This window comes from Ovis canadensis, chromosome 5 (genome assembly GCF_042477335.2).
Source record: "Ovis canadensis isolate MfBH-ARS-UI-01 breed Bighorn chromosome 5, ARS-UI_OviCan_v2, whole genome shotgun sequence".
NCBI classification, from domain to species: domain Eukaryota; kingdom Metazoa; phylum Chordata; class Mammalia; order Artiodactyla; family Bovidae; genus Ovis; species Ovis canadensis.
In genome coordinates, this window is record NC_091249.1 from 56,283,032 (window position 1) to 56,308,322 (window position 25,291).

At 57.8% G+C, this 25,291-nt stretch overlaps 2 protein-coding genes across 8 annotated transcripts; one reads left to right on the forward strand and one right to left on the reverse strand.

The window, feature by feature from the left end:
- Window positions 1-152: 152 nt before the first annotated feature.
- On the forward strand, window positions 153-13,978 carry ARHGAP45 (Rho GTPase activating protein 45). Of its 6 annotated transcripts, XM_069591944.1 has the most exons (24): window positions 1,210-1,458; window positions 1,550-1,679; window positions 2,360-2,690; window positions 5,541-5,684; window positions 5,885-5,969; window positions 6,068-6,140; window positions 6,321-6,387; window positions 6,506-6,643; window positions 6,723-6,787; window positions 6,978-7,088; window positions 7,160-7,240; window positions 8,839-9,027; window positions 9,252-9,389; window positions 9,480-9,670; window positions 9,789-9,913; window positions 9,990-10,073; window positions 10,205-10,309; window positions 10,421-10,593; window positions 10,902-11,090; window positions 11,184-11,321; window positions 11,539-11,765; window positions 11,849-12,059; window positions 12,720-12,828; window positions 13,205-13,978. In XM_069591944.1, exons 2-24 carry the CDS (start codon window positions 1,578-1,580, stop codon window positions 13,615-13,617), a joined length of 3,489 nt encoding a protein of 1,162 aa, XP_069448045.1. In that variant the 5' UTR covers window positions 1,210-1,458; window positions 1,550-1,577; the 3' UTR covers window positions 13,618-13,978. The 6 variants fall into 6 exon arrangements, with proteins under 6 accessions (XP_069448044.1, XP_069448046.1, XP_069448045.1 ...); XM_069591943.1 differs by lacking the exons at window positions 1,210-1,458; window positions 1,550-1,679 and adding an exon at window positions 153-399; XM_069591945.1 differs by lacking the exon at window positions 1,550-1,679 and having other exon boundaries at window positions 1,089-1,458.
- Window positions 13,979-17,113: 3,135 nt separating this feature from the next.
- On the reverse strand, window positions 17,114-22,372 carry POLR2E (RNA polymerase II, I and III subunit E). Of its 2 annotated transcripts, XM_069591953.1 has the most exons (7): window positions 21,443-22,372; window positions 19,833-20,007; window positions 18,908-19,023; window positions 18,481-18,561; window positions 18,067-18,125; window positions 17,876-17,954; window positions 17,114-17,769 (listed from the first exon to the last, which is right to left on the reverse strand). In XM_069591953.1, the coding sequence occupies exons 1-7, from the start codon at window positions 21,497-21,499 to the stop codon at window positions 17,704-17,706; spliced, it is 633 nt and encodes a 210-aa protein (XP_069448054.1). In that variant the 5' UTR covers window positions 21,500-22,372; the 3' UTR covers window positions 17,114-17,703. The 2 variants fall into 2 exon arrangements, with proteins under 2 accessions (XP_069448054.1, XP_069448055.1); XM_069591954.1 differs by lacking the exon at window positions 18,481-18,561.
- Between the last annotated feature and the right edge of the window lie 2,919 nt (window positions 22,373-25,291).

Consider the following 25,291-nt stretch of genomic DNA (forward strand, 5'->3'; position numbering starts at 1 on the left):
CTCCTGTGCAGGTATGCCCTTCATAAGAGCCTGGACACTGCTCCTGGAGCCCCTGAGTGCCCCTGTAGTTCTGGCGCCTGAAGGCGGTACCTGTGAGTGGCTGGATCTGAAGTGGGCATGAGGTCAGGGCTCAGGAATGTCTGGGGCAGCTGGGGGAGCCCAAAGGGGTGGCCTAGACTTCAGGCCTCCAACCAGGCAGAGGCCCACCAGCTAGCCAGCCCTGCAGCCGGCCCTCACCCCCCGATCTTGGCATCCAGAGCGATGAGTGGTGGGCAGAGGATCCTCAAGGGCCTTCTGGGATGGGTTAGTGGATGGACCCGGGCCTGGAGAACTGGGTTTGCTGTGAGGTGCTGTGGCCTGCATGCCCTGTGCCCTGGAGATCCACCCCTCCCACCTGAGGTCAGTGGGGGCCAGTGGTCGGGAAGGGGTAGGGGATGAGGGTGTGAGATTCCAAAAGGGGAGGGAAGGAAGACTGGGGGAGGGGAAAAGGCTCAGATTAGGGGGTCTCCAAGAGAAGAGGTGGTTATGGGGGGAAAGGGTACAGGGGGTGCTATACACATTGCCAATGCCCCAGGTCTGGGGGCCAAGCCAGGGAGGGAGGAGGTGGCATGGTGGCCTCAGCAGTTAGCATTAGGGTTAACCTGTCCTGCTGAGTGTCCCCAGAATGTAGAATCAGGGGTGGGGATGGGAGATGGATGGAGGGAAGGCAACCCACTATACCCTGCACTGTTCCCTGGGGTCTGCAGGGGGGGTTGCCAAAGGGTGGAGGGCAGCCACACAGAGGAGCAGTGGGAGGACTGGAAGGCAGGTGCCTGTGTCCAGGGTACCCATGGCATCTGTGGAGCTGGGTAGCTTCTGAGTACACATCAAAGTCTGTGTCCCCACATGTCCGTTGTGTTCAGGTATCTGCACTCCTGGGTGCATCTGGGTGTGGCTGAGTGGGGGTGAGCATCTCTGCAGTCGCTGTGTCCCTGCCAGGACTGTGCCTAGGGCATCGGTGTCTTGCCTGGGTCATTGCCGCCACGCAGGGCACCTTGGTGAATGTGCACGCGCAGAGCTCAGGAAAGCGGAAGCTGGGGGTGGGGCCTGGGACCCCACCTTCGAGCCCACTGTGCAGAGGGGCAGGCTGAGGCTGAGGCTGGGGAGGGTCAGGGGCGGGTCTGAGTCACCGCCTCCGGAGGCCTTTTCCTGTGGGGGGAAGCGCCCGCCAATGAGGGCTGTGCCTGTCACGTGAGCCTGACAGCTGAGGAGGGGGTGGCCAGCAGCAATGTGGTCCCGAGGCCACCAACACCAGGAGCTGTAGCACTGAGACCCCTGGCCTACCTCCCCCAGCCAGGCCCCCTTGGGCTTCTCGGGCCCGGCCCCGCCATGTTCTCCAGGAAGAAGAGAGAGCTCATGAAAACCCCATCTATCTCGAAAAAGAACCGGGCGGGAAGCCCCTGCCCACAGCCCTCGGGGGTGAGTGAGCCTCTAAGGGGAGCACGGAGCGGGCGGGGACCTTGGAGCGACAGCTGGGCAGCACGGGGACAGGAGAACACCCTGTGATCAGGCCCGGCAGGGCAGGGCCAGGCAGTGACATGCTGGGCCAGTGGCGGGGGGCACGAGCCAGCTACAGCCCCCACCAGGCTGGACTGCAGGGTCTTCGCAGGATGGGCTGGGATCCTCGCGTTCAGCTTACGGTAGGAGTCCTTGGGACGGCCATGCACCCTCCCACCCTGTCCAGTGCCGGCTGTGGGGTCCAGGGAGTGGTGGGGTGGGTACCAGGGTGTGAGTGCATTGGGCCTGGACTTTGTCAGGTGGGGGCTCAGGGAATTTGGGGTCTCCAGGCACCGTTAGATGTGAGAGCTATAGCCAGGCTGTTAGGCAGAAGGTTTATAGGGAGCAGAGTGTGGAAGGAGACCCACAGGGACAGGCCTGGTGCAAGCCTGGGGGCATCTACAGGGCCTTCGGTGTCTGTGGGCTCAGGAGTTTGCTGGACCGTCAGAGGACAGGAACCAAGGAGGTGTCTACCAATGAGTAGGCATCTGCAGTGGCCTCTACTGAGACAGCTCAGGAGACCCCAGCCCTCCCCCCTCCCTTCCCCCTTACCCCCCTCCCTCTCCTACCTCCGGAAGTGGGGTGCCCCTCCCCCACCCCGGCTGTGGTTTGGGCAGAGACGTTGTTTGTGAAAGCTCCAGGAGAGGACGTTGGGTAACAGGTGTGGGAGGGGCAAGGCACCAAATCTCAGCCCTCTGACCTGTGGCCTCTGACCTCTATGGGGTCAGGCTGAAGACCCTCCAGAGCCCCACTTCACTTCCAGGGAAACTGAGGCAGGGCTCGATGGGAGCACCTGCTTTACCAGCTCCCCCCACCCTCCCAGGAGCTGCCTAGGAGAGATGGGGCTGATGCAGTGTCCCTGGGGCCCGGCCTAGAACCACCAAGTGTGGCCTCGAATGCTAAGGCAACGGGCACTCTCAAGAGGCCCACCAGCCTGAGCCGCCATGCCAGCGCTGCTGGCTTCCCTCTGTCGGGGACCAGCACTTGGACACTGGGCCGCAGCCATCGCAGCCCACTGTCTGCAGCCAGCCTGGCCGAGGCACCCATCCAGGGACCCTGCCCAGACACCGTGGAGGACATCTCCCACCTGCTGGCTGACGTGGCCCGCTTTGCCGAGGGCCTTGAGAAACTGAAGGAGTGTGTTCTGCATGATGGTGAGAACTGGCAGGGACACCAAGGCCTGGGTGGAGGAAGGCAGGGTCAGGCCTTAAAACCTAGGGGGTCAGCACAGAGTTGGGGAAGGACTTGGGGAGGCTCAGAAGGAAGTGATTGGGAGGGCTTTGTGGAAAAAGACATTGCAGCTAGGGTTCTGACAGGTGAATAGGAGTTCAGTGGCAACTAGGAAGGAAAGGCATTGAGGTAGAGAGAATGTCATGTGCATAGAAACACAAAGTAGAGATGCATTTGAGGGAATAAGGTTCAGGTGTATGAAATGTGTAAGGCTGAAGACATTGAGAATGGCAAGCAGAGGGACCCTGGGTACTATCCTGAGGGTGCTGGGGAGCCATAGAAGGTGTCAGAGCAGAAGTGGAACAAGGTCAGATCTGCATGTTGGACTGAAGTGAATGAGAGGCAGGCTGAGGTGTGGACAGAGAGACTCAGGAGGGACGAGGGGCAGGACCGGCACGCAAGCTGCAGGAGTGAGCGGGCTGTGGATGGCAGTTCCGTTTTCTCCACGCGTCCGCTGACAGCTCAGCTTCCTGCCTGCCGAGTTATTTTCATCTGCTTCCTGTTTGTCCCTGACAGCCAAGGAGGGCACTGTGATCTCTCCTTCAGGAAACCGCAGTGCCAGGGCCATGCTAAACACCCTGGCCTGCTCCTTTCATGTGCCCATTTTACGGATGAGGAAACTGAGGCTCAGGGTGGCCCCCTGGCTCCGGCTCACCTGAGCCAGAGCCCGGGTTCAACCTCTACCTGGAGAGGGACCTCCATTTTAAAGGCTGTAATGGGGAGCTCCTCTGCTGGCCAAGCCTCTGCTGTGGGGGTGGTGTCAGCCTGTGGGGTTATCTGGTCCTGGGGTGGAGCTGGAGAGTTTCCTGGGGAAACTCTCTAATCTCGGTTCCTTTCCGATCCTAGCGCTTCCTTGGAGGCCAGGCCTGGGCGGAGCTGAGCCTGTGGGCATTGTGCAGGAGGATGGCCAGGGCAGGGGCCCCCTTCTTTGCACCTTGGGGCAGCCCTGGGCAGAGGGAAGGGCCTGGAGTAGAGAGGATTTGGGTTTGAATGCTGGTGCTGCCCCTGCCGGCCTGGGAGACCCTGGTATTTCATCTGTGAAATGGGGCAACGACACGTCCTGCACGGATGCTGGCTGTGACCAGAGGTCCTCAGCCTACAATGGTAGTTGTGGGATAGCCAGACGGCTTTCGGCCTGGAAGGCAATAAGAGCAGGGATCCATGCGGGCAGGGTCTCCCTGCACCTCCCCACGCCATGTACCTGGGCCTGTTTCCCTGTCTGCCCTTGGCAGCCCCATCCCAAATGGAGTCACGTCTCCTCTTCTACTCGGGTCTGAGTCCTGATTCTTGAGTTTGGGGAGCAGAGAACCCCAGCCAGGGCTCGCGGGACTCCGGGGGGCGGAGCTTTCCTCGGCGGGGGCGGGGTCTTCGGACTGGCCAGAGCCGGTTTGGCTGATGAAGACCCGGTATTAAAGACCCTAGTCCGTCGTGCGCATTCACGGTCCCTGTGCTCTGACGGTACACTATGTGTATCTGCGGGACGGTGCACCCCGCGCTGGACCAGAGGCCTGTGCGCTGCCAGGCAGGGCCCCGAGGTGAGGGAATGGGCGGGGTGTGGGGGTGCAGGCTCTGGTCAGGAGCACGTGGCGCTCTGGGTATTTGCCGGCCCACTGGGGACACAGGGCTGCCGGGCGCTTACCTTAGCCGGTGCGGAGCTGGGCATGTCTAGGCTTCGCCAGGATCCCACCTGCCCAGGTTGGGGTGCTGCGGGGACCCAGGTGGCGGAGGCCCTGGAGATACCAGGGGTGGGGGTGCCTGGGAGGAATGTCTGGGGAAGGGGCGTGGCCAGCCTCCCCGGATTCCTGAAGCTCCTTCCGGCCTCCCGGAGTTCCCCGCTGATTCAGGCGCAAATCCTGAATCCGGGGAATGTTGGGGCCAAGGACTCCATAGGGGTCTCCCTGTCGGTGCTATTTAGTGAGAGTCCTCAGTGCTGAAAAGGGATCAGACACCTATTTCCAGATTCCTTTTTTTTTTTTTTTTTTGAGTATCACCTCCCAGGCTGAGTATCTCCCCCACCTGAGAAGCACACAGGCGGGGGAGGTACAGGCAGGCCCCTCCTGGGTGTCAGTAGGCCTGCTCATTCCTTCAGCATCTACAAGTTTCTTCACTTTTGTTTCCACTACATGGTGCATGTTCTGCCTGCACACTCTGCTTTTTTTCCAGTTCAGAATATCTGAGGAGGACACTTAAAGCCTCCCTCAAAGATGTAGATCTGACCTTGACCTTTCTTTGCTCTAACACCTTCCATGGCTTCCCACTGCCCTCGTGATAAAGCCAGGCAGTGTCCTTCTATCTTCAGAGCTATTGTAAATGGAAAAGCTGTGTGATCCTTTCGAAATGACTTCTCCCCTGTGTGCCTCAGTTTCCTCACCTTCTAAATGGAGGTGATAACAGGGCCTGCCTCACAGGGGGGGCTGTCTGGAGAGAGATAATGGGGTGTTTAAACTTCAGTTCCCAGGCCGGCAGGGCCAGGAGAGAATTGAACAGAGCTTTGCAGCTTGGACGACAGTGGAAGGTTATTTCTAGAGGGACAGGAAAGCGTGTTCTAAGCAGGACTGTCTAGACTGACATTTGGCCTTTGTCGACCTGGCCAGCAGTCCAGAGAGGGACAGTCCACCCCACCCCACCCCCTGAGGTCACACACTGAGCCTCAGGCAGTTGCCTTCTCCCACCTCTGCCTCAGTCTCCCCACCTGGGGAGAGAAGTGTTAGGGTTAGGTGGTTTGGTGGACAGGCTTTCCCTCCCTCCCTGCTCATACCCACTCTACCTGGCAGAACTCCTTGAGGCCCGCCGGCCACTGGCCCATGAGTGCCTGGGTGAGGCCCTCCGTGTGATGCGCCAGGTCATCTCCAAGTACCCACTGCTGAACACTGTGGAGACACTCACGGCTGCTGGCACCCTCATTGCCAAAGTCAAAGGTCAGCCGGCTGGGACAAGGCACAGAGGGCTTTCTGTCTGGGAGGGCTTTCTGAAGGAGGGGATGTTTGAAGTGGGTTTTGAAGGATACATAGGAGTGTGATGGACACAACAGCCCCAATGCTCCCCCTTCAATTAGTTGCACGGTTGGTCACCTCCCAAACAGATTGGACCAACCTCTCTCATCCTTGTCTGTCCCTAGCCTTCCATTATGAGTGCAACAATGAGTCAGACAAGCAGGAGTTTGAGAAGGCCTTGGAGACCATTGCTGTCTCCTTCAGCAGCACGTGAGTATGGGGTAGGGTTGGGGACGGGTCGGGGTGGGGAAGGGTGGAGACCCATGTGGACCCATGTGCCCCTTGACACTTGCCCCTCCACCCTGCAGTGTATCCGAGTTCCTCATGGGTGAAGTGGACAGCAGCATCCTCCTGTCAGTGCCCCCTGGGGACCCAGGCCAGGTGAGCAAGGGTGGCCTGCATATTGCTTGGGGTCAGGCTGGCAGGGTGAGTGCATGCCCCTGTTCCCTCTGAGGACCACGGCCACTCACTCTGTCCAGAGGGGCGGAGATTGTCTCTTACAGGGTGGGCCTCAAACAGGGCCCAGCCCAGGCTGGACTCACCTGTCTCCTTCTGATATAGTCCATGGAGAACCTGTATGGACAGGGGAGTGAGAGTGCCCCCCCCAGTGGCGAGGAGTGTGATGCGGGTGAGTCTGAGCCCAGCAAGTGGCAGAGGACTGAGGTGGTGGATGGGAGGAGGGGTGGGCTGGGACAAAGGAGGGCTGGGTGGGGTGGAGCCTGGGCTGAGGGGTGTCTACTCTGCAGGCTGCCTGTCCCCGGAGGACGTGGACACCCTGCTGCAGCGCTGTGAGGGGGGCGTGGACGCTGCCCTGCAGTACGCCAAGAACATGGCCAAATACATGAAGGACCTCATCGGCTACCTGGAGAAGCGGAGCGCGCTGGGTGAGAGCTGGGGCCTGCAGGGTGGGGTCTGGCTGGAGGGCCCCTCTGCCCCCCTGCCCTCACACCCCTTCCCCTGCAGAGATGGACTTTGCCAAAGGCCTGCAGAAGATCGTCCAGAACTGCAGACAGAGTGTCATGCAGGAGGTGGGGAACTTGGGGGGAGTGTGTGGGTGGGTGGGGCATCGGGCAGGGTTCCTCAGGCCTGGATGTAAGTCTCAATACCTCCAGGATGAACTGGAAGAAAGGGGTTTCCAGACTGTACAAGGGCGGTTAAGGGAGCAGGGGGGCTCCTGGCCCACCCCCACGTGACCCTGACGCCGGCCCCACCCCACAGCCGCACATGCCCCTCCTGTCCATCTACTCACTGGCACTAGAACAGGACCTGGAGTTTGGCCACGGCCTGGTGCAGGCAGTGGGCACGCTGCTGACCCAGACCTTCATGCAGGTAGGCTGCACCTGGGAGGGTGGGTGGAATGGAGGGTGCCGGGGTCCCCACTCACACTTGTCTCCCCCAAGCCCCTGAATCTGCGGCGGCTCGAGCATGAGAAGCGCAGGAAGGAGATCAAGGAGTCCTGGCACCGCGCCCAGAGGAAGCTGGTACCACGGGTGGGGCACGGGGGCTGGGAGGGGCCAGGGCAGCCAGCTCGCGCGTGTGCAGTCCTCTGGTACGCACCCAGATGAAGATTTCCCAAGTTTTGCCGACATCGTGCAGAGTGCCCTGTGCCCACGTGAGGCAGGTCCTGCCTCCAAGTTGCTTCAGGCTCCTGACCTCCAGGCTGTGGCAGGAAAGGCCCTAGCCCTGGCCCTGGGGCCCCCCTCAGTGTCAGAGTTTGCTGTCACAGGGGAACACTGTGGCTGCCAGGAGCAGGTCTGGGGTAGACCAAACGGGCTCATCCAGGTCTGGTGGATGCTCCAGGTTCTTCCTCCAGGTTACTCTTCTCACCTCTTTTTGGGCAGTTCCAAAGGCACTAGTATCTTTTGTGTTGCTTTTTAGATGTGTTAACAGGGTCGGTGGTGAAACCAGCTCCAGTTAGTGGAGTCCTGTGGCTCTGTCTAGCATGTCTGGCAAATGCCCCTCTCCCCAACTTTTGCACACCTGATGACAGCTTGCCAAGTACCCCTTCTGCTTCTGAGCTTTTAAATACACCTCCACATTCAGGGACTTGCCCCGTCTCAGTCCACGTGAAACCCCTCCTGCCTTTTTCTTAGCTAGGTATTCTCAGCTACAGAGCCACATGGCGTATTTCAGTACATCCCTATTGATGGAGTTTAGTTGTGGTTGAGCTGTTGCTGTTTCAGACATCACTGCTGTGATGAGCTTTTGCCCCTGTTACTCAGACCTGTGACCTAGCATTCATCTCAGATCAGTGCCCAAAAGATAATGGCTGGGTCATAGGGGATGAGAGGGAGGCTGACCTCCAGAGCCACAACCAAGCTCTTCCTCTTCTATGAGCTCTCAGTTCATATCCTTTGTTCACCTTGGACTGGACAGTAGCCTGTTTCCTATTGACTTCCCACAGCTTTCTACCTATTAGAGAACCCAGCTTTGGATGATATGTGTTACAGACTCCTTCTCCCCCAGTTTATTGTTTTGATTTTTGATTTAACCCGTTGGCCTGTTTTCCCAGTTGAAACCCATGATCGTTAGTAGTAGTCTTTCCTTTTATGATTTCTTGGTTCTATGTCACATATGGAAAGGCCTTCCCTGTGCTATGTTTACTTAAACGAATTCTTCCATGGTTTCTACTAGTACTCATATGAATTCCTATATGTTTGAGCTTCTGATGGTGTAGGCTGGAAGGTGTGGCCCGCAGAAGGCTCACTGGGTTTTAACTGAGTCCTCTTTGAGGGTGCCTCACTTCCTGTCTGGGCGACCTTACTGGTCTTGCCTGTAAGAAGGGAAGTGAAAGAGACAAAAGCGCAAGTCACTGTGGTGGGCGTGGGTGTAGGTGTCAGAGGATGATGTCGTCGGTGTCTCCTTCAGAGCTTAGCTGTGCCTTACCTTCCCCAGCTGTAAAATAGGCAGGCCAGATGCTGGCTCCAGGGTCCCACTATGGGTGTTACCTCCTGCTTTTCCACCATCAGTCCCATTTGTTTCACTGGCCACAGGATCTGTGCACAAGAGGTGTGGGTGGTAGAAGTCTCTAATGTGTATTTGACTGACCGGGGTCATCTGCTCACTGCCATACCCACAGCAAGAGGCAGAGTCCAATCTCCGCAAGGCCAAGCAGGGCTACATGCAGCGCTGCGAGGACCATGACAAGGCCCGCTTCCTGGTGGCCAAGGCGGAGGAGGAGCAAGCCAGCATTGGGCCCGGTGCAGGGGGTGCAGCCTCCAAGACCCTGGATAAGCGTCGTCGCCTGGAGGAGGAGGCCAAGAACAAGGTGAGGGCCGGTGATGGAGGGCAAGGCCCATGGTGACAGATCCTCATGCCCTGTACAGAACTGCCCACCTCTGGTCCCTTGTCCAGGCTCTGCCTCCTGGCAGGAATGCCTTCCCATCCTTTTGTACCTAGTTGATTTCTTTGTGGGACCTGAAGATGCCCTGAGGGCTGAACCCTGGATTAATGCTTCCCTGGGCAACCGCCCACCTCCTGCCCCCACCCCAGGCAGAGGAAGCAATGGCTACATACCGTACATGCGTGGCCGATGCTAAAACACAGAAGCAGGAGCTGGAGGATACCAAGGTGACGGCATTACGGCAGATCCAGGAGGTCATCCGGCAGAGCGACCAGACCATCAAGTCGGTGCGCACTGGGGCTCCCCTGGAGAGCTGGGCGGAGCACCTACCTGTCAGGTGCCATGACCGCTAGCGCTCACCTCCCGCCCATCCACAGGCCACCATCTCCTATTACCAGATGATGCACACGCAGACGGCCCCACTGCCCGTGCACTTCCACATGCTGTATGAGAGCAGCAAGCTGTACGACCCAGGACAGCAGTATGCTTCCCACGTGCGCCAGCTGCAGCGCGGCGAGGAGCCTGATGTGCACTACGACTTCGAGCCCCACGTGCCCGCCAGTGCCTGGTACACTACCTTCTGTGCATGCCCAGGGAGCCAGACTCCCTGCTTGAAATGAAGGCGGGGGCAGGGAGCCCTTGTGACCCCCATCACGGCCCCTCCTTTTGGCTGTTGGTCCTACCAGGTCCCCAGTCCTGCGTACTCGGAAAAGCAGCTTCAATGTCAGTGATGCTGTGGGGGCAGAGGCTGCCAGTAGCCCCCCGGAGGACGGTGGGCCCAGCGAGGGAGAGATTGCCAAGGAGCGCAGGAGTGAGTACCAAGAGGGGGTGGACGTGGCCCCCTTGGAGCCCCCCTCAGACCTTCACTGGGGATACCTCTTTCACAGGTGGGCGGGGCCACCAGGTACACAAGTCGTGGCCCATCTCCATCTCGGATTCAGAGGCCAGTCTGGACCCCAGCCCTGGCTCAGGTGAAGGGGCCTGCTGGGTCAGTGGGAGATGGAACGCTGCGACCCATCCCAGGCTTCAGTGGGCTCATTGTGCAGTGGGCAGCAGGGGTGGGGGTGCAGGGGGAGTCTCTGACACCCTGTTTCCTGCTCAGAGGACTTTAAGAAGTTCGAGCGTATGTCTTCCTGTGGCACCATGTCGTCCAACGAGGAGCTGGCCGACCAGGAGGGCAGTGTAGGGGCGTCAGCCTTTGATCAGGGTGAGGGAGCCTCTGAAGGGGCAGTGGGGGAAGGAGGGATTTGGAGACTCTCTGTGGGTCTGGCCCTTACCTCCCTTGGTGACACTGACCACCTTCCCCCTTCCCCACCAGCTGACCTCAATGGCATGACTCCAGAGCTGCCTGTGGCCATGCCCAGCGGGCCCTTCCGCCACGTGGGGTTGTCCAAGGCGGCCCGGACCCACCGGCTTCGGAAGCTCCGCACGCCGGCCAAGTGCCGGGAATGCAACAGCTACGTGTACTTCCAGGGCGCTGAGTGTGAGGAGGTGAGTGGTCCCGGTCGGGTCCAGGGGAGCCAGGCACCTGGATGTGCGTCCCATGTGGGGAGAGAGCACCTGCGGTCTGGAGGTGGGGCCAGAGCAGTGGGAGGAGCCCAGGCTGAAGGGTGAAAACCATTTCAGAAGCTGCACTGTGGCGGGGAGTCAGGGGTGGGGTAGGGTGGGGTGTGTGTGTGTGTGTGTGCGTGTGTGTGTGTGCGCGCGCGTGCATGCACTGAGATGAGGCAGGAGATGTAGCCAGGGGTGTCTGAGCTGGACCTGAGCCAGGAAGGGCTGCTCACACTGCCCACCCCCAGTGCTGCCTGGCCTGCCACAAGAAGTGCCTGGAGACCTTGGCCATCCAGTGCGGCCACAAGAAGCTGCAGGGCCGTCTGCAGCTCTTTGGCCAGGACTTCAGACATGCTGCCCGCAGCACCCCCGACGGCGTGCCCTTCATCATCAAGAAGTGCATCTTTGAGATCGAGCAGCGGGCGCTGCGCACCAAGGTGACCACCGCCACCATAGCGGTGGGGACTCCAGCCAAGGGACTGCACAGGGAGGGAGAGGCATGGGCCCCTGCTAACTGCAGGCTTCCACAGGGCATCTACCGGGTCAATGGGGTGAAGACACGTGTAGAGAAGCTATGCCAGGCCTTCGAGAACGGCAAGGAGCTGGTGGAACTGTCGCAAGCGTCGCCCCACGACATCAGCAATGTCCTCAAACTCTATCTGCGCCAGGTGAGATAGATGGTGACAAGGCAGAGCAATTCCTAGGCTGTACAGGGAGCCTGCTGGGGGCATGACCAGAGCTAGGAAGGGGCGTGGTTGCTAAGCTGGGGCGTGGTCAGTATCTGTACCTAGAGGCGGGGCTGCTGTCAAGGGCGGGGCCAGTGCCGGACTGGCAGTCTGTGGGCCAGGCCTACTGACCCTCCACACCTGACCTGCCACCCTGCAGCTGCCTGAGCCGCTCATTTCTTTCCGCCTCTACCATGAGCTTGTGGGGATGGCCAAAGACAGTCTGAAGGCCGAGGCCGAGGCCAAGGCAGCATCTCGGGGTCGGCCGGATGCCACAGAGAGCGAGGCTGCGGCCATGGCCATGGCAGGCCGGTTGCGGGAACTCCTACGGGACCTGCCTCGGGAGAACTGGGCCACACTGCGGTACCTGATGCGGCACCTTCGCAGGTGAGGGCCGAGTTGGCCAGGGGCAAGGGTGGCGGGGTCCTGGGAGCTGCTCACACCTGCCCCTGCACCCTACAACCCGCCAGGATCGTGGAGGTGGAACAGGACAACAAGATGACACCAGGGAACCTGGGCATTGTGTTTGGGCCCACGCTGCTACGGCCCCGGCCCACTGAGGCCACTGTGTCCCTTTCCTCGCTGGTGGACTACCCCCACCAGGCCTGCATCGTGGAGACCCTCATCGCCCACTTCAGCCTGGTCTTCGAGGAGGAGCCCGAAGAGGCCCCAGGGGGCCAGGTGAGGGCTGCCCACTCTGGACAAGGGATGCAGGGCTCTGAGCATGGTGGGGGCCAGGAACCTTGCTCGCCTATGGGGGGACTAGACAGGGAGCTCTGCTGGGAGATGTTTGGCTTGGACAGGGCTGTCCAGGGCATTCAAGGCACATTTTAAGCAAAGAACTGGGTGAAGTGTGGGTTCAGATCTGTGGATGGAACCTGCACTTGACCAGCCGTCCTGGCCCCTCTGGTTTCCCACTTCTGCCCCCGCTGTAGCCTGTCCTTGTGTCCTGGCTCCCACACAGTTCAGCTGTGTCCAACCTGCTGCTCTCCTTGGTAGAGGATCTTATTTCCAGGCAGCATTGGGTCCCACACTCAGTCCCCACTGCACATCTTTAACCCCTCATCAGCTGCCTTTAGGGGAGGCAGGCTGTGGAGGGGACATGCCTGGTTGTTGCGTCAGGACAGTGGCTCCAGTGCTGGTGTCCACAGGGACTCAGCCCCCTTTGCATGAGCTCAGCCTGTCCAGACACGGGATGGGGGCTGAGGACCCTCATATGCTCAGCTGCAGCGGGTGTTAATGGTATTTAGGGTTTTTACTTGGTTAACTTATAAGAGAGTAAATGGAACGTGGCATGGCCAGAACCGTGGTGCTTCCCTGACCTTTCTTCTGCTTCTGCAGGATGGGGTATCCAGCCAGCGACCTGAGGTGGTGGTCCAGGCACCGTACCTGGGGGGCAGCGGGGGTGCGGCCTTTCCCTTGACAGAGGAGGCTGAGGATGGGGGCCTTGGTGAGTGGGGTGGCCCTGGAGGTGCTGGGCAGATGGTGGGTGATGTAGTGGGTCCATGGCAAGGGCTGCAGACTGAACTGTTTCCCCGGACACAAGTGTCACCTGTCTTTAATCCGTTATAAACCCTTGCAAAGAGATACCCTTTCAAGGTGTTTTGCCAGGTCCAAGAAACAGGCACCCAGAAATGGAAACAACCCCAAGTGTCTGAGACCCTGCACCTGATTTGAGAGGGTTCTGAGCAGGGAGACAGGCCTGCTGGGGGGGTAGGGGAGCCTCTTGGTGTCACCAGAGGTGGATGCTCAGTGGTTCCACCCCCAGCTCACAGGCTGTCCATCTGTCCCTCTGTATCTCTGTCCCTTTCCCTTGGACTTTTCAGAACCCCACGTCGCCTCCAACGACTCCGACTCAGAGCTGGAGGAGGCCTCAGACCTGCAGTCCCCAGCAGGTGGGGCTGCACTGCACCGGCTCAGTTTTCTGGAGAGGCAGGGCGGCGACGCAGGCACAGAGGGCAGTCAGGGCAGCCGCAGCGGCAGCGAAGAGCAGCTGGGCGCCACAGCCGGGGAGTACGGGCCTGGGGCCTGGGAGGCCCCTGGGGAGGAGTCAGCCCAGAGGCTCTCCGAGTACAACACCAACCAGTGCAACAACACCAGCCAGTGCATCACCACCAGCCAGTACAACGCCACCAACTGGTGCAACAATGTGGCTGCAGCTTGGCTGCCAGCTGTGAGGCTGCGTGGTGGGCGGCTGGTAGGGGGCAACAGCTGCAAGAGGCAGCCGGAGTTTGTGTAGCTGGGGTAGCGGGCAGGTCCTGCCCCTGTGGACACGTCACAGAGGCCTCTCCTTCCGGCCACAGCCGCCAGGGCATTACTGATCCGCCTTCCCAGAAGCTTCTGCCTGTGCTACTCTGCATACCCGCTCTCAGACTTGCTGTGATGGAGGACCCTGCCCACCCTGAGCCAGGCCGAAGAGGTCACAGGGCACCTGGGAGGAGGGCTGGACGCCTTGTGGACAGTGGGCCGGCTGGCCTCAAGACAACCTGGCTTTTACACGAGAGCGGGTTTGGACACTGGTGTTAGAATACGGGAAGTTCCCACAGTGGAGTTTTCTGTCAAGTACTTTCCTTTTGCATACAATAAAGTCTTCAACCTGAGCCTGCCTCTGGCAGCAGTGGCCTGAGCAATGATTCCAGCTCCTTGCTGGGCCTGGGGAGGCAGGGGAAGCTGTGAATAGAAATTCCACCACATGGCAGGGCAACCCCATAGGGCCCAGGTAGCCATGGGGACACAGACAGAAGGCACCACTTCCCTGCACTCCTGGCTCAGAAAACCTGCGTGGACTGAAGAGCCTCAGGGAGACAGTAGCCACTGTCCGAGACAGCATAGCCAGCAAGAGGCGAGGCTCTGCCTCCATCCCTACAGGTTTATCCTGGCGGGCCGGGGATGGCTAAGCAAGAGACCCAGCTACTCACGAGATGAATGACGTGGATTCACACCCCATCACGGTAGAACCTGCTAGGTCTCCCTTTCTGACAGGACAGCTCCCCAAAAACGGCAGTCCTCCCCAAGCTTAGGTAAGACCATCTGTGGTGGTCAGAGCTCTGCCCCTGCCTAAGCTTCCTCAGAGCCCAGAAGGCGGCCTGCAGTTTGGCAAACAAAGATAAAAGCCCAGGCCATACCCTCTGGTTGCATGTGACTTGTGGCCACTTCTGCCCTGCGGGGTAGCAGAGTTGAGTAACTAGCAGGGTGACCTGGCCAGCGCAGCCAAGACACTCACCCTCTGGCCTTTATAGAATAAGTTTGCTGACCCCTAAGTTTTTAAAACAGAATGAGTGAATAGATCTATGAACACTTCCAGGTGCTCCGCAGGGCAGAGGGGACCTCCACTTCTCCATGGAGGAGGTAAGATAAGCACCCTGCTCCAGGCACCCAAGTGCCTGTGAGGAGCCCGGCCTGGACTGCAAATGGTTCCAGACGTGACCCCACCAAAGGACTTTAACAGGCTGTGCCACCTTCAGGCATGGCCTGACCCAGGCTCACAATCGGGAAGGTACCCACTTCCTGAAGCTCTGAGGCTGGTGTCTGGACCAATCTCAGGGACTTGCGGGCAGCAGAACCGATCCCCAAGCAACAAGCAGGGGTTGGGGGGGCCCCAAAGGAGAGCTGGTACTGCTGGTGGAACATCCACACCTTGCATCTAGGCCCCGCACCTGTGGGCAGGACTGCACCCAGCCCCCTCCACTAAGCCCCCAATCAGAAGAAAAGGGAGTTTTCAGAGAATCAATGCACTGATTCTAGAGTTCATTAGCAAGAGTAAAAATCTAAGAACATCCAAGACTGTAAACCACGTTTGCTGTTTCCGCCATGTTAACCTGCATAGTTCACAAGCATAGCACATTGACACGGTTGTGCAACCATCCCCACCATCATCTCCAGAACTTTCTCATCTTCCCAAACTGAAACTCTGGTCCCCAGGAAACACCAATTCTCTCTTCCCAGTCCCTGGGCCCCCAGCACCTTTTCCTTCTGTCTCTGTGGACCTGACTGCTTAGAGATCCCAGGTAAATGGAATCAGATAGAATTTGTCCATCTATATCTGGCTTATTCTGGCTGAGACAGTTTTGAAAAACAACGTATGTCTGTTTTGGAGAAAGGGGAGATCTGTTTGCCTGTTAAGATGTACTATAAAATTATGATTTTAAAACCTAAGTTTTGGGAAGGGATGTTCAAGAGGGAGGGGGCATATGTATACCTATGGCTGATTCATGTTGATGTGTGGCAGAAACCAACACAGTATTTAAAAAAAAAAAAACACCTAAATTTATCAATGAAAAGAGGATCTCAACACAGACTCACGTGGGTCTATGCGTTCACTACAAGAGAGTGGAAACTCAGGGCAGCACTATTCCTCAATAAACAGTGTCAAGAGCACCATCTGTCTGTGGGAAAGTGACCACCCCAGGTCACACAATGCCCAGGAATAAACCCAGAATTTGAGACCTACAAATAAAGACTACAGGGGGATGGACGTCCCTGGGGTCCAGTGGTTGAGAATCCACCTGCCAGCGCAGCAGGCGGTGGTTTGATCCCTTGTTGGGGAATTAAGATCTCCCACATGCCGCAATTACGACCCAAGGCAGTCAAAAAAGAAAAACACTACATGGGACACCTAAGAAATATAAAACGTGGGGGAACTGTTTTGTAATTTGTGCCTAGGATATATAAAGAACCCCTAAAACTCAGGAGTGGAAGACGAATAACCCAGTTAAACAAGAGGCAAAGGACCTGTGCACAGACACGTATCTGAGGTAACCCACAGGTAGCTGGCAAGCCCCGTGCTCACCACCACAGCACCTGGCAAGGGAACCGGAACCACAGCGCCACCACTGGCCACCCTGTACCCCCTCCCCATCCCCCAGGCCATAAGAACCAGTGCTGGCAAGGAGGTGGAGACAGTGGGACCGCTCCATGGGGCTCAGGAATGAGAAACGGGGCAGCCACAGGGAAGATAGTCTGACAGCTTCTCCAAAGGGTGACCAGAGCTTCTGCAAGACCAGTTCTACTCCAACATACACACCACACCCAGAAAAATAAATACAACCACAGCAATGTGTACCTGGATGCTCACAGCAACACTACTCATAATGGAAACAACCTGGGTTCATCAGCTGAAGAAGAAACAGTGTCCCTCCACACACGGGAGCGCCCCTCAGCCAGGAAAAGGAGAGAAGCCCTGACACGGCTACCACGTGGACAGACCCTGAGAACACGATGCTCAGGAAGGCAGCACACACAGGACACACAGGGTGTGATTCCACTGGTGGGAAACGTCCAGAACAGGCAGATCGACAAACAGAGTTAGTGGTAGTCGGGCTGGGGTGACTGCTAACAGGATGGGGCTTTCTTTTAGAGTGATGGAGTGTTCCACAGTTGACTGTGGTGCACAACTCTGAATGTACTAAAAATCACAGAACCATGAACTTTAAACGAGTGAACTGTATGGTATGTAGATTGCACGTCAACGAAGCTATTAATTAAAAATACAAACAGTGGCACTTAGCCTGGGGAGGGAGGCCTCTGAAGTTAGTATAGAGAAAAACTAGGTAGTCTGACCCCCAACTTCTATGGAAGAAGAGCACCAAGAAGCAAAGCTAGGGGGTGTGTTGGAGCTCCACCCCTGCCTCCTCCAGGGGAAGTGAGCAGTGACCCTGTGGAGTATCTAAGAGCCTGAGCAAGGCTGCTCACAGCAAACCCAGGGTTGTTTTGCCTTGGTCTTCAGATAAGTGAACTTATTACTCAAAATAGCTTTAATTCTTTAAGATGCCCAGCATTCCAAAGCAACCAAATCCCAGTTTCCACCCGCTGCTGTCCTCAGAGCCCCTGGACAGGCAGCATCAGGGCCACCGCGGGGGACACAGCGAGGGGAGGCCAGAGGATGCCGGGCCACCCTGAGGTGTCCTGGCCCCTCCAGAGGCACCGTCAGCTGGGATCCAGAGCCAGGGGTTGGCATCCAGGAGAGGCTGCAGGGACTCTCAGCCCAGGAAAGGCAGATCCTAGGCCCAAGGCGAAGCACCCTAGGATCCAGGGGGAGCAGAGGCAAGGTTCCCAAGGCAACCAGCTCCCACACTCCTGGCCGGGAGCAGCGGGGGTGGGGTGGGGAGAGGGGGTGGTCACAACAGTCTCTCTGTCCCCCAGGGGACATGCTGGCAGAGAAACAGGCAGTTAGTCGTGTGATCTGTGACTGTTCGTCACAGAAGCTGGGTACAACCAGGCTGGAACTGGGGCTGCCTCCAGAGAGGGAAGTGGTGCGGTGCGCTCACAAGAGTGGGATGAGTACCACTGCCTGGGCCCTCGATGCCAGCTGTCTGTCCACAGGCAGCTACTGTACCAGCCGGTAGGTGATATACCTGCCCGCAGTCTCGCTCGGCCGGATGATCTTCACCACCTAGAGGCAGGAAGCAGAGCTGGAGTGGTGCAGGAGCAGCAGCCTGGGTTCCCTCCGCCCTGCCCAGAAGCCCTGGCTCTAGTTCCACCCTGGGAGGGCTTCTTACCTGTCCGCGCTTTATCCCAAAGTAGCGCGCCACAGGGTCTCCTGCCTGGATCCTGGGCAGCTGGTTCTCTCGGAGTTTACTGGGTAGCAGGTCAGGGAAAAGGCCTCACTGGACTGACTGGGGGTCTGGGACTGGGGTGAAAGGCAGGGTAGGGAGAGGAGCTGGGCCCAGTCAGGGGCCAGAAAGGATACTACCGGGCCAGCAGCTCCGTTACCTCTTCCTTGGTCATGACCACATGCTCCGGGACCAGCTGTGAGAAGAGAACCCGGGCTCCATGGGACTACAGACCCCAGGAGCCCCCAGGGGAGGGGTACAGCTCAGGCTCCAAGCGTCTGAGCCAGTCCTAACTCCACACTGGGAGGGAGGGGGTGCGTGTCTGGAGCCTACACCCCCACCCTGCAGATGGGCCACAGGGCACAATCCTGGGAGCCAGGGCTGCAGGGAAGATAGAAACTGCACCCCGCCCCCCAACTCCTGACTGAAGGCTGGATCGCCCTACCTTCTTTCCACACTGGGGGGCCCCCGGACGTCTGCTGTTCCTAAAAAGGTGAGGGGCTGGGGGCTGGGTCTCCAGTCTCATCCCACCCGAGCCCCCGCACCCCTACCTCGTGCTCTGTGATGTTGATAAGCAGCTCCTGCTGCAGAAACTGCTCCAAGATGTACTTGGGTGCCATGTCAACCAGGGACTGGAAGAGACGTCAACCCTCAAGTGCAGCAGGGGCAGCCGCCCGCCCCTCTGTGGCCCCGAGGCCTGCCCCAACCCAGCTCCTCCTCGTGGGCAGCTAGCACCCTGGAAGTGGAGCAGGGTTTACCTTTGTGGCTCAGAAAGACATCGCGCATCATAAATTGGGAAACCCCACCCAACTCCGCCCAGGCTCTCAGCAGTAATAAGGCCTTCATCTCACATCAAGAAAGGTAAGTACCTGTCAGGATGCTCCCAGGGTGGCTGGGAGCTAGTGTGGCAGCCGGTTCCCGGGCCTGGGGACAGAGGTGCTGGCCAGGCTCCATCCCACCCTGGCGGGGCAGGCTTACCTGCTTGGCAGAGGGCGTCATGCCCTGCTGCACCACAATGAGGGCACGTGTGATGTTCTCCTCCTGCATGCGCTGACAGTACACCTTGATGGTCTTGATGCCCACCTTGGGCTCCTCTGCAGGCAGAGCACAGGCTGATCAGTGCTGCAGGGCCCCTTCCCATCGGGCACCCAGGTTCTAGCCTGGCTCTGCCAAGGCACTGCGGTGCCACTCCCACTCTTGGGCCTCAGCCTCCCCGTGTGCAAAGCAAGAACTGGGCAGCTGGTTCCCAGAATGGGGGAGCTGGCTGCCTCCAGGTCACATGGGAGCTGACAAGTGCCCTGGGTGCCCTGGACCTCAGGGACCTCTTCTGGAAGTGGGGTCTGGGAGTCTGGGCTTGGCCAGGGCTCAGTGGCTCTGAGGTTTGGGAAGCCCTGGATTTGGTTTAGTCTTGGAGTTCATGAGACAAGGGCTGGGGTTCTCAGAGGTAAGCTGAGGTGAGCTGACCCAGAGAGTATGGTCCTGCCAGACACAGACCACCCATCTCCATGCCGTAGCACTGGGGGTCCTCATGGTCTTGGCAGCATGCAGGGCCTGCCACAGAACAGCCGGACCCTAGGAGCCCAGCAGGTCAGCACCTAGGGCAGCCCCAGGGTCTGTGTGCAGTATGTCCGCCCCTTCCAGCTGCTCTCACTTCCCATTCCACTAACCCACTCTGCCCTCAAAGTCCCTCTGTTGGGGTCCTGGCCCTGGAATCTCAGAATGAAACTGTATTTGGAAATGTGATCTTTAGGCCCAGAGAGAATGGATGGGTGATCGAGAAGAGGGAAGCTGGAGAAGGGGTTCCCAGAGCAAGGAGGGCAGGGGACAGAAGGATAAGGGTGGGTGCACGACTCTGGGGCGCACAGCAGGTGGCTGCTGTGAGCTGGCCCTGAGCAGCCCTCACCTGGGAAGAAGACGAACATCTGGTCGGTAGGGTCGTCGTTGTGGGCCACCAGCACCGTGAGGTCCGTGCGCCTCGGCCGCCCTTCACTGGGCTTGTCCCCAAACTGGGCCTTGAACTCCTCCAGAGTCTGGTCCAGCTCGTCCTGGGTCACCAGGTAACCACGGTCATGGCACAGCTGCAGAGAGAAAGGGCAGGTGATCGATCGCACAGTGGAGATAGGACAGCAGCCAGAGCTCCGGTGGCCTCACCCACCGCAGAGGAGACTGGGGAAAGGCCTGGGATGCAAGCGGAGATGTTGAGTCCAGAGTCAGGCCCCAGGGCGTAGGTCTGACAGGTACAGCAGGCTGGGCGGGTGTTGGCTGTGAAACCAGGCAAAAGCCTGAGGCCCAGCAGTTCAAGGTCCTGCTCAGAAACTAGGGCTCTGTGAGCACACAGACTAGGTGAGGACCCAGACAGAGAAAGGAAGGTTGGAGCTGCCACCCAGCCCTGCCCACATCCCCCACCCCCCGCCGAGTCTCCATTCAGAGACCTGGGTCTCCTCTCCCGCAGCCCCGACACCATCAGGTAGAAGCGCAGCTGCTCCCGCCCTGTCTTGAGTAGCTCTGCCAAGTGTTGAAGAGGCTGGGTCATAGCCCAGCCTTAGCTCCAGCACAATTCCCAGGAGGCTGGGTGCTCTTGATCAAGGCCCCAAGTCTTTGTGGCATCACACTGGACCCCTCTCACATGGTGGCTTAAAGCATGTGGTACACAGAAAAAGCTGGTGTGACTGCTGTGACACTGAGACTGAGTTGGTGGGCAAGGCATCTAAGTAACCACCAGACAGCGGTCAGACCAGCCCACCAGGGTTCCTTCCACCGTCAAGAACCCGGGATTCTGCGTTATGCACTTACGGTGGTGCTGATAAGACAGGCTGGGAGCTGGGACCCTTTGCGGCAGCGCCTGCACTTGGACAAACATCTTCTCCAGCAACAGAATACCCAGAAACCATGCGGGACTAAAAATAACCGTGCAATTGCCCAGCTCGAGCAAATGATAGACAACAACAGAAAGTAAAAACCTCCACTTCTGAGGTGCCGGAGCAAAAGCTGGGTGCCAGGCCTGATCCCTGCACACAGCACCACCCAGAGGGTAGGCAGACCACCCAAGTCATCACTCTGGCATGACCCCTGGACCCGCGCCCACCCTCATCCCATTCAAGACGACCTAAGAAGGGCGCCTGTTGCTTGTTTTCGCTCCCTCCTGCTGCAGCATAAGCTCCAACAAAGCCCTGCCTGACCTAGTCTGGCCTGTTATCAATTCTTACTGATTAAGAACTTCAAGGATCAGGGGCTGTAACACCACAACCCTCCAGAAACACAAATACAAGGCGGCCCAGCGTCTCCCGCCTTCCCTCTCTCCAGCTCGAGCGAGATCCTGACCCCCTTCTCTGGGGGCTCTGGGGCTCGACTCCTCCGCTCCAGCCGCGCCGCCGCGGGTGAAGAGGCTCGTCCTCATCAGCGGGCCCTAGCACCCGCCGTTCACGCCTCGGCCGCCACGTGCCCAGTTCGTCTGGCGCAGCCAGGCACGCCCTCACCGCGTTCTCCAAGGAGGGCTGCCTCCGCGCGGCTCACCTGCATGATGGTCTTGCGGATCTTCCACAGCCGGTATGTCTCCTCTTCATCGTCCATGATTCCCGCCGCTCTCACACACTGCGCCTGCGACCAGTACGACCAGGGCCCACAGTGCCTACTCCGAGTCCTGATCAGGCCCCCAACACGTCGTCTACCCGTGCAGGGCTGTCGCAGGCGAACGCCTGAATACAGCGACCTTCGGGAGCGGCACTGCCAAGGGCAGCCCTAGCCTTACTAAAGCGGCGGTTGGTTGCGCGAGCAGCTTTCAAACAGCACCGCCCACCCGCCCCTCGGAAGTTCTCGCGATGCTTTGACGGCACGGCTTCTCGGGAGTGGTGGTTTTTGCTCAACGTCAGTCTGGACAGTGTTTAGAATCTGGAGAGACTGAGGAAGTGTGAGCGGAGCCTCGGTTTTCCGTTTTGTATAAGAAAAGAATAAAGTGTCCCCCATTTTAGAGGATCTAAAGAGATGCTCGTACTTGGGAGGAGCTTGGTATAGTTCCTGGTGCTTAAAAAATGCAGCTGAGCCCCAGCCCAGCCCCTGCTTGGATACCCCAAGAGTGCACAACCTCTGCATCGGCCTTTCCCCTCCGAGTTCGTTCAGGAGGTTTGTTCAGGCCTGCTCAGCCCAGCTTACTTGTGTCAGTAACTTCTCATTCAGTAATATATTAATTCAATGATTCAGTATTTAATGAGGAGCCAAAGAGACGGGGAACAAAACAGACCAAGCATCCTTACATGCCAGGGAGAGACAGGACAGAAACAGCGGACATAAGTAAATGATACAGCGTGTTAGAAGGAGACAGTGCTGTGCAAGAAAAAATAGAGAAGTCTCAAATGTGGTCATGGAAGGTTCCAACAAAAATCCAAAGGGTGAGAGGGTAGAGGCCCTGGGGATGTCGAGGAAAGTGTATCAGGTAGAGGGTACAGCATGTGCAAAGGCCCTGAGGCCTAGTATGTTGGCAGCAAGGAGGCCTGTGGGTCAGAGGGTCAGGTGGGGCAGATCTTGGGAGCCCTTGCTGGTTGGGTTTGAGAAGTTTGTGCTTGCAGCCATTTTCAGCATCTCCACAGGGCAGAAACAGGGAGACCAAGGAGTGGGCTAGGGAGGACCGTCCTGGCCAGAGATAGATGAGGCCTCAAGTGAAGGGTGAGCTGTGGGCAGGTCTAGGGTGTCCAGAAGGCAGTGCTCATAGGATCTGTAGGTGGACAGGATGTGGAAAGACACAGAGACAAGCAGAGGAGGAAGAACAGACCTCGGTGGGGAGGCATAGAAGGCAGATCTGGAGCAGATCTTGGATATGGTGAGCTTGGGACTCCTGGGGGACCCTACGGGGAGCATCCAGGGGACAGTAGGGCACAAGCCTGGAACTCAGGATGAGCTTGGAGTGGAGGCTGATGTGGATGTTGTGGGCGCACAGTGCAGACTGGAGTTGAGAGGCTGATGAGGTCACAGAGCGCATCAGAAGTCAGGCCTGAGCCCTGAAGCTGGGAGGAGGGGAGGAAACGGCAGAAGGCAAAGAGATGTGGTTACCTGGGCTCCAGTGCTGGCTGTGCGACCTGGGCACATTACTTAACCTCTCTGTGCCTCAATGTCCCCCTCCTCCTTTGTAGAACAGGGGCAAGAACAGAACCCACTGCATATGTACTTGGCTGAACTTGGCTGAAGATTGCAGGGCGATACCTAAGTGTTCCTGAAACAGAATAAAGGGTGGGTAGAAACCTGGTATCCTGGAGTCAGGTGAAGGAGGTATCTGGAGGAGGTGGGTGGAGTAGCTGTCAAAGCAGGTCTGCAGACTGAGAAGGGGACTGGCCCAGGGGCCACTGTTTGTGACCACAGAGGGCAGATCCAGGGAGGAGGCCTTTCTTTATGGGAGGAAAGAAATTGGAGATGTGGATGAAGGGGGAGAAAGAGAGGCGTTCTAGAGTGGGTTTTATTTATTTTATTTTTGGCTGCATTGGGTATTAGCTGCTGAGCACAGGCTTTCTCTAGTTGTGGCGAGTGGAGGCTACTCTCTAGTTGTGGTGCACAAACTTCTCATTTCGGTGGCTTCTCTTGTTGCAGAGCACGGGCTTTAGGGTGCCTGACTCAGTAGTTGTGACGCACAGGCTTAGTTGCCCTCCAGCGTGTTAGATCTTCCTGGACCAGGGATTGAACCATTTCTCCTGCATTGGCGGGTGGATTCTTAACCACTGAGCCACCAGGGATGCCCTAGAGTGAGTTTTAAGACAGGAGAAAGAGTGTCTAGGTGATGGGCAAATCTGAGTGGGAGAGGGGGCAGAACTGCTGGAGGTTCCCAAGGGCAGCCTGGAGTTTACCCGGGGAAGGCCCAGGTGTGGGTGGCAGGGGATGTTAGGTGACCTTGCTGTTCCCTGGGGCAGGGAAGAGGGGAGAATGGACTAACAGGAGCAGGTGGGCCCCATCCCATCGCCCATGAATCAGAATTCTGCCTGTGACTGTGTGACCTCAGCAATGGGACATGGAGTTGCAACTTTCTCCTGGGAACCCGCCACCATGCAGCTCTGCCAATTGGCAGAGCCCAGGGGTCAGAAATCAGGCCACCCCCCCATACACACACACTCCTGGCTGGGGATGTGAAATCCAGCAGCAGCTGTGGGGAAGCCTGGCAGCTCCTTTTAACACCTAAAGTGACCGTGTGAGCCAGCAATTCCACTCCTGGGTACATGCCCAGGAGAAATGAAAACATACGCCTATGCAAAAAGTCTTGTACAGCATCACAAAGCCAAATGGTACAATAGCACAATACTCATTAATGGATACATGGGTAAACACAATATAGTCCATTCATTTCATAGGATATTACTCAGCCATGAAAAGCAGCACTGACACACACTATAATGTGGATGAACCTTGAAAACATGTTGCTCATAGAGAGAAGCCTCACACAAGAGGCCACCTAGTATATGACTCCACTGATGTGAATAGTCCAGGACAGGCAAATCCACACAGAGTAGATTCATGGTTGTCAGGGGCTGAGGTAGGGAGATGGAGGAGACTGGTAATGGGGACAGGGTTTCTTTTCGAATGACGTAAGTGACACAGAAAGCAAAGAAGCGCTGTCTAATTCCACTCATAGGAATTTTAACGGGGTGAGGAAATAGATGGTGGGTGCCAGGGGTTGGGTTGGGGTGGGTGACTACAAAATGGGGGTGGAGTTTATTTTGGGGTGATTAAGAATGTTTTGGAATTGGATAGTGGTGATGGTCCCACAACATTGTGAATATTCTAAAAATCACTGTATGCTTTGGTTAAAATGGTGAATTTTATGTTATGTGAATTTTAAACTCAAAGGCCACCACAGGGGAGCCTTCCTGGGGCCTGGATGGGGCTTCCCCAGGATTCCACTGGCTCCTCTGTAAGGGGAGGAATGTTTAGAACAGCAGTGAATCCCCAGGCACAAAGCCCTCCCAGAGCCAGTGGAACCACAGCCAGCAGCTCGTCCTGCCCCCTCTGCTCTCAATGTAACTGGTATGAAGTCAGGACTGGGGTCAGACCTTGCCCATGTCTCCCTTGCAGTGGGCTCCACGGGGAGGGGGAGTCATCCTAAGCTATTTTCCTGGAAACCCTCAAGTAACCAGTCAGAGGGTGGCCATCTTCATGACAAAGTTACAGATCCCACCATAAAGGAAACTAGGAGCAGCTGTGTTGTTCTGAGGGCCACTCAGACTGGCTGGTGTGGGCCTTGACACCCAGTGCTGCCTGCCCCCCACCCCAGGCGGAAGTGGGGAGATTTCCTGAGAAGTGAGATAGCTAAGCTGAGATAATGAGGGCTCCAGCAAAGATGTGACTTCAAAACTCACCGGCTCTGGTTAATCAGGCTGAGAGGCAGAA

Coding starts and splice junctions, on each gene's coding strand:
- POLR2E (XM_069591953.1), bottom strand. CDS start 21,499: ATGGACGATGAAGAGGAGACATACCGGCTGTGGAAGATCCGCAAGACC. Junction 19,024..19,832: donor GATGTTCGTCTTCTTCCCAG/GTGAGGGCTGCT, acceptor CTCTGCCTGCAG/AGGAGCCCAAGGTGGGCATC. Junction 17,770..17,875: donor TTGGGATAAAGCGCGGACAG/GTAAGAAGCCCT, acceptor TCCTGCCTCTAG/GTGGTGAAGATCATCCGGCC.
- ARHGAP45 (XM_069591943.1), top strand. CDS start 262: ATGAGTGGTGGGCAGAGGATCCTCAAGGGCCTTCTGGGATGGGTTAGT. Junction 2,691..5,540: donor GGAGTGTGTTCTGCATGATG/GTGAGAACTGGC, acceptor TCTACCTGGCAG/AACTCCTTGAGGCCCGCCGG. Junction 12,060..12,719: donor AAGAGGCCCCAGGGGGCCAG/GTGAGGGCTGCC, acceptor CTGCTTCTGCAG/GATGGGGTATCCAGCCAGCG.